This window comes from Manis javanica, chromosome 2 (genome assembly GCF_040802235.1).
Source record: "Manis javanica isolate MJ-LG chromosome 2, MJ_LKY, whole genome shotgun sequence".
Lineage (NCBI taxonomy): Eukaryota > Metazoa > Chordata > Mammalia > Pholidota > Manidae > Manis > Manis javanica.
In genome coordinates, this window is record NC_133157.1 from 184,822,189 (window position 1) to 184,829,903 (window position 7,715).

At 37.7% G+C, this 7,715-nt stretch overlaps 1 protein-coding gene across 2 annotated transcripts in view; it reads left to right on the forward strand.

Moving 5' to 3' along the window:
- SPAG1 (sperm associated antigen 1) overlaps window positions 1–4,849 on the forward strand; it is a 65,513-nt gene extending 60,664 nt beyond the window's left edge. Inside the window, exons 17-19 of one of the 2 annotated variants that reach the window (XR_012128336.1) lie at window positions 2,179–2,343; window positions 2,636–2,833; window positions 3,342–3,481. Coding sequence is in view for 1 of the 2 variants with exons in the window: in XM_073229892.1 (XP_073085993.1) it covers window positions 2,179–2,343; window positions 3,342–3,713; window positions 3,818–3,949 (669 nt within the window). In the remaining variant the exon portion in view is untranslated. Of the gene's footprint in view, window positions 1–2,178; window positions 2,344–2,635; window positions 2,834–3,341; window positions 3,714–3,817 lie in introns of those variants that run through there. The other variant, XM_073229892.1, reaches the window with a different exon arrangement.
- Window positions 4,850–7,715: the final 2,866 nt, after the last annotated feature.

The window sequence follows — 7,715 nt, forward strand, 5'->3', positions numbered from 1 at the left end:
CAGATGCCCTGCCTGTAGTTCTTAGCTAAACACTCTGCTTTCTTGAATCTTTGGGATGTTTTGTTTCCTAGCTAGCTTTAACTTTTTTTTTCTGTGTGCCAGTTATGAAAAATACAGGGCTTTCCTTAATGTACAGTTGTTCTTCACAAAAAATAATTGAACAGTGCTTTTACTTACAATTTAATTCTTTAATTGAATGCCACTTATGTACTAAGTTTTAGGAGTAGAGAGGTGAATAAGACATGGTCCTTGCCATAAAAAATTTATAGCTAATTGGGCATGCTACAGGCCAAAAATATCAAAAAGAGCAGTATCTTGTCATTGTTGATATTATAACTTAAACACATCTGTAATGCTAAATATCCCAGACACATGTGATTATATATATATATATATATTTTTTTAGGATCTGATGAGGTCTCTAGCAGCTTAAATGTCCTTTGTGCCAAAGCCATATTTCTCTTTGTATGAGCTCTTCTCTTCCCTCCATTCTGCATGGTTGGTTTCTCTTCACGTCATCAAAAGGAGACTCCCTCCTTCAGTATCCACTCAACCCTTGGTTTTCCTCATTGCATTAATGATAGGGCACACTTATTATTTTGTATACTTGTGATTTTTATTGTTTTCCTTCCTAAATGTAAGCGTCCACGAGGCCATGGCTGTCCTCTCCTCCATGCTGCTCCCTCCTCCAACCATGCAGATGCATTCAGTGGCCATCTGTCCAGCTGAGTGGACCTTGCCTGACCACTGTGGATCCTTCCTCTTCCACTGCCTCCTGTTGGATGCTGTCCTTCCCTCCTCACACTTGCCTGCCTCTGTTTGAATGCTTACCAAAGTGTATTTCCTTTTTCTTAGGTAGCTTTCAACCAGACTATCCTTTAGGCACAGACTTTTCTTAAATGGTGAAAAAAAAAAAAATCCTATCAACTCCTGTAGTGTTTGACTTCCATTTCCAAGGCTATAGCTCAAAAAAAATCTCTTTCTAGGCATCTCAGTTGAGCTCCACAGCTGTATTACCATTCATCTTCTGGTCATTGCTGCCTCAACTGATCATCCCCCAAAGTATCCATGCCTCAGTTCCTCACCTTTAAAGTGGGGACAGTAAAAGTTGGTACTCACAGAACTATTGTGAAAGTAAAATAATAATAATTGCAAAATACTGAGAACAGTAAGAATATTATTACTCTCTCACCTTCCCTGCTGCCCCACTTTCTTGCCTTTCAGTATGGCTCCACATCTGAAACACTTAGGAGAGAATACAGTGTCATTTGCTTATTTGTAGCATGTTCCACCTATGCTGTTGTGACATAGTGGTATGTGGAGATTTGTTACTAATAGTACATAATATACTGTAGTTTTTAAATAACCTTAAATCTCTAATTTAAAAAATAAAAGGTAATCTCTTTAAACATACCACTCTTGCTTTAGTGTGCTGCTGGGTGGAGGGGGAAGGGATGTGGCATTACAGCCAGGCCTCCAGGAATGTCACCTACTGACAAGCTTATCTTACCTGCGCCTCAGCCTCCAGCATATGCTGTTATGATATGGCATAAATCCTTAGAGAGGTTAATGTCATTGGAATTCTTCACCTTGTCACAGAATTAATCAAATTTGGGTCTAGTCTGTAGTTCTAGAATATGGCCTATCAAGTGGACTCTGAGTTTGTAGCATCTGTTTCTGCTACCAGATTCTGTCTGTGTTTTAAGTTTAGATTGCTTTTCTTTCACCTCAGCCTCTCCAGTGTATTTTCTGGAGAGGCTTTTCTTATGTGTATTTTAAAGAGGAGAAAACTGAAGCTCAGTAAGGTTAAGTAGAATCTTGTGAAGGTTTCCAAGTTAGTGGGTGCTAAGATGAGGCTGTTCATTCTTTCTATGGTTCATTTAGCAGGCAACAGATGCCACCATGGGGTAGGTGGAGGCTGTGATAATACAGAATTGCACTTGAGTCTTCCAACTCCAGATCCCGTGCTCACTCTTCTGTAGAGATGCTCGCTGTGTGAAGGATTGTACTGTTCTAGCCTGAGACTTACCTCAGAGGCTTGGCTCGATGGTCACAGCGCTGTGGGGAGCCTGCTGCCTGCTCTGCACTGCTCAGCCATGACTCACTCCCCCTCCGGCTGACTTGTGCGCCTTCTCCTTTTATGTATGAAAATTATTTCCTCTGCCTTTCTACTTTCAGAACTACCAAAAAAGTTTAAATGATCTCCATAAAGTTCTTCTACTAGACTCAAGTATTGTTGAGGCAAAGATGGAACTGGAAGAAGTAACCAGATTCCTTAATATTAAGGATAATACAGCATCACTCAATAAAGACAAGGAGAGAAGGAAAATCGAGATTCAAGAGGTATTGTATTTGGTTATCTTTGACAGTACTGTTTTTGGGAATCATAGTGGATTCTGAAGTCATACCTCTGAGTTCTACAAAATCTTTAAAAATTTTTGGTTTTTATTCTCATGCACAATTTAGAAATTTTAACCAGACAGAATGTTTCCTTTGTTGTGATGATCAGTCATTGTCTTTGTTGTGATGACCAGTCTGCGCCCATGAATGGTATCAGGAGCCTGCACCATGGAGGTGCTTCCTTTCTTTGCCCCGTACCCCTTCTTACCTGTGGCTTGTCTTACTTCCACTCCAGATTGCTCTGGAAGCCTGTGGCCAGTGAGCTTTGTATCTGGGTAGACCTGAAGACTCCTGACAGGACTGATTCAGCAGCCCTTCTAGCTATACCCCATGGAGATTTCCCAGATTGATTCAGGTCTTTTTTAGCACTCTGAAATAAGCCTGGTCTGCCTCATCAGAGATCTTGGACTACCCCAGAATCAAACCCCCCTTTGTGAGTTCAGATAATTGTCTTATGCCTTAGCTTTCCGCTTTGCCTGTAGTTTATTCATGAATTCTTGTGTATTCATGAATGCTAATATCATCCCACTTATCTTACACTTACACTAAGAGGCTGGTATGTGAGAGAAACTAGGAAGTTTTTTCCTTCTAAGGAGGAATTAACATTGGAAAATTTAAGTTCACTTCTCTCTTAAATGTAAGGACATAAGTAAATTTAAAATTTATCATGAAAAAAAGTTGTTATAGGTTTTCTTTTATACAGTAGCTTTATGGAAAATTATGAAAATCAAATGGTCACATTTTCACTGTCGTAAGTTTTCCTAAACTGTAAGAATACTTTCATGAATAGACACTTAAACCTTAAAACTTCTCTTCTTAAACAAAATAGATTTTATGATTTTCACTTAAAACTTGGCACTTCCTTCCCATTTTAATAAATGTAACTTGAGATGCATGCAGTGGCGGCTGTTTGTGACAGTATGATTTTTTCCCCCATGAAGGTGAGTGCAGGCCAAGAAGAGGAGCCCACAAGGACCTCAGAGGAGGTCGCCACAGCCAGCCTTGCTCCTGAAGAGGGAGACCCAAGCGGTGCACCACCGGAACACCATGAAAAGCTACTGATCACTAAGCCTAACAATGCCTATGAATTTGGTCAAGTTATAAATGCTCTCAGTACTAGGAAAGATAAAGAAGCCTGTGCACACCTTTTAGCCATCACTGAACCAAAAGATTTGCCAATGTTGTTGAGTAACAAACTTGAAGGCGATATATTCCTCCTCCTCATTCAGTGTCTGAAAAGCAATCTTACCGATAAAGATCCCTCATTGGTATATCAGCATCTTTTCTATCTGAGCAAAGCAGAAAGGTTTAAGGTAAGTGGTAAAATACCTTAATAGAGATTGTTTTTTTTAGGTTTCTATAACTTTAAAATGGTAATTTTTTATGCTGATACAGTTTTTGTCCTTCTTCCATTTAGATGATGTTGACACTAATTAGCAAGAGCCAAAAGGAGCAAATTGAACAGCTCTTTGATGACCTCTCAGACACACCAAATGAACATTTTACTTTACAAGATGTACAGGCGCTAAAGTTGCAATATGAGCTTTAAATCAGGATTATTGTTAGATTTCTTCCATGCTTCTTTGTGCTCCAGTAATGCTAATGAGACGGTATTATAATAGAGTTGCATGGATAACCTGGCTTAGAAAATATCCTTTGAACTATAAAATATTTTACTTATTTTTATACATAGAACATGTATATTCTACAATCCACTTTTTTATTAGTTGTAAATATTTTCTTATGTACCAGAGCTAACATCTTTATATTTAATAATTATATTTACAACTGTTAAAATACATTTTAATTTATATTCTGCATTTTCTTTTAGTAACATTAGAAATTTAAGTTAAATTACATTTCTTTGAACTGTGAATGTATCCTCAAGTTTGATAGAAATATATTTCTTTAAAATTCATTTTTAAAAGTGAAAAACATTAACAGTAGTTTCTACACCACCTATATTTCATGCTAAGACATATATATATAAATCTCATTTTATACTAGTACGGATTACAGTCTGCTAAGATGAAATTCAACATTTAAGTCTATAATATGAAATGATTATTAAATAAATTGTGATTATCAATGTAGAGCTATAAGAGGAACATATTTTTTCTAATATGAAAGCATTGCTTAACAATTAAGAAAAATTGCTAAAAATTTCTACCACTTTTTACTAGATTTTAAAAAGCTACTTTCCCATATATAATGCTTAATATGCAGTAACAAAAGAACCACTTTATAGAAAAATAAACTAAGCCTGGGTTTCTGTTTGAAGTCTCACCCCCTACATTTTCCCAAACATTTCAATGTCTTCTCCTACAAGCATGACCATACTTATTCCCTTAATGTAAAAGGGAAAAGTGAAGAACTCTTATATTGAAAGCTCCTTTTTGTTAACTGGGTCAAAATAAAGATCTTTCTTAAAATAAAACACTCAAGTCTCTATTAGGATACTGTCATTTTTCCTGTAGTCATTAGTTATTTTTCTAGAGCATTTTTCTTGTTCTTTAGAAGTGAAGGTGAAAGTTGACTATCACTTTCATAATTTCCATATACATTATTATTTAATATGCTCTTTTATGATTATAGAATATTTAAAAAATAATTGTGGGTAAATGGTACCTTAGAAACTGCCATTTTTTCTTTTAAACTGCTCTTGTTCATAAATGAAAATCTATAATGGGTATTTAATTAGTATTTAAACAAAAAAGTTTTCTTCTTTTTAATGTTATTAAATTTTTGGTAAAAAGTAACTGATGGACGCCCACTCTCCCCACTGTTTTTCGACATAGTACTGGAGGTCCTAGCCACAGCAATCAGAAAAAAACAAAGAAATACAAGGTATCCAGAATGGTAAAGAAGAAGTCAAACTGTCACTATATTTGCAGATGACATGATATTGTACATAAAAAACCCTAAAGTCTCCATTCCAAAACTACTAGAACTAATATCTGAATTCAGCAAAGTTGCAGGATACAAAATTAATACACAGAAATCTGTTGCTTTCTTATACACTAACGATAAACTAACAGAAAGAGAAATCGGGAAAACAGTTCCATTCACAATTGCATCAAAAAGAATAAAAACCTAACCAAGGAAGTGAAAGACCTATACCCTGAAAACTACAAAACATTCTTAAGAGAAATTAAAAAGGACACTAACAAATGGAAACTCATCCCATGCTCCTGGCTAGGAAGAATTAATATTGTCAAAATGGCCATCCTGCCTAAAGCAATCTACAGATTCAATGCAATGCCTATCTAAATACCAGCAGCATTCTTCAACGAACTGGAACAAATAGTTTTAAAATTCATATGGAACCATAAAAGACCCTGAATAGCCAAAGGAATCCTGAGAAGGAAGAATAAAGCAGTTGGGGATCTCGCTTCCCAACTTCAAGCTCTACTACAAAGCCACAGTAATCAACACAATTTGGTACAGGCACAAGAACAGAGCCACAGACCAGTGGAACAGAATAGAGAGTCCAGATATTAACCCAAACATATACAGTCAATATATGATGAAGGAGCCATGGACATACAATGGAGAAATGACAGCCTCTTCAACAGCTGGTGTTGGCAAAACTGGACAGCTACATGTAAGAGAATGAAACTGGATCACAGTCTAACCTCATATACAAAAGTAAATTCGAAATGGATCAAAGACCTGAATGTAAGCCTTGAAACCATAAAACTCTTAGAAAAAAACATAGGCAAAAGTCTCTTGCACATAAACATGAGCGACTTCTTCACGAACATATCTCCCCAGGCAAGGGAAACAAAAGCAAAAATGAAGAAGTGGGACTACATCAAACTGAAAAGCTGTACAGCAAAGGACAACATCAATAGAATAAAAAGGCATCCTACAGTGTGGGAGAATATATTCATAAATGACAGATCCGATAAAGGGTTGACATCCAAAATATGTAAAGAGCTCATGCACCTCAACAAACAAAAAGCAAATAACCCAATTAAATAATGGGCAGAGGAGCTGAACAGATAGTTCTCCAAAGAAGAAATTCAGATGGCCAACAGACACATGAAAAGATGCTCCAGATCTTTCATCAGAGAAATGCAAATTAAAACCACAATGTGATATCACCTCACACCAGTAAGGATGGCCACCATCCAAAAGACAAACAACAAAAAATGTTGGCGAGGTTGTGGGGAAAGGGGAACCCTCCTACACTGCTGGTGGGAATGTAAATTAGTTCAACCATTGTGGAAAGCTATATGGAAATTCCTCAAAAAACTCAAAATAGAAATACCATTTGACCCAGGAATTCCACTCCTAGGAATTTACCCTAAGAATGCAGCAGCCCAGTTTGAAAAAGTCAGATGCACCCCTATGTTTATCGCAGCACTATTTACAATAGCCAAGAAATGGAAGCAACCTAAGTGTCCATCAGTAGATGAATGGATAAAGAAGATGTGATACATATACACAATGGAATCAGCCATAAGAAGAAAACAAATCCTACCATTTGCAACAGCATGGATGGAGCTAGAGGGTATTATGCTCAGTGAAATAAGTCAGGCAGAGAAAGATAAATTCCAAATGATTTCACTCATCTGTGGAGTATAAGAACAAAGGAAAAATTGAAGGAGCAAAACAGCAGCAGAATCACAGAACCCAAGAATGGACTAACAGTTACCAAAGGGAAAGGGACCAGGGAGGATGGGGGGGAAGGGAGGGATAAGGTGGGGGGGAGGAGAAGGGGCATTACAATTAGCATGCATAATGTGGGGGTGCGGGGGCACGGGGAGGGCTGTACAGCACCAAGAGGACTGGTCGTGATTCTACAGCATCTTATTACCCTGATGGACAGTGACTCCAATTGGCTATGTGGGGGACCTTGGTGATGGGGGGAGTCTAGTAAACATAATGTTCCTCATGTAATTGTAGATTAATGATACCAAAATATTTAAAAAAAAGGACAAATACTGTATGACTGCACAGAGAGAGAAAGTAGAACGATGACTGCTGGGGAAGGAGGAAATGGAGTTGTTGTTTAATGGGTACGGCGTTTCATTTTTGCAAGATGAAAGAGCTGTGGAGATTGGCTGCCCAACAGTATGAATGTGCTTAAGACCTCTGCACTGCACACTTACACAGCATGAAGATAGGAGACTCCCTGTTATGTGCTTCTTATCACAATTAAATTTTTCTTAAAAGTAAGTGATGGAGTGTGTTGGTGACTTTATAGTAGACAGAAGAAGGGAACGTTCTCTGTTGGTAGCTACATGGCCAGCACCTCGCTGCAAAGGCTAAGCTGTGCATGGCGGCAGCCTCTCGTGCAGAGGAGGTGG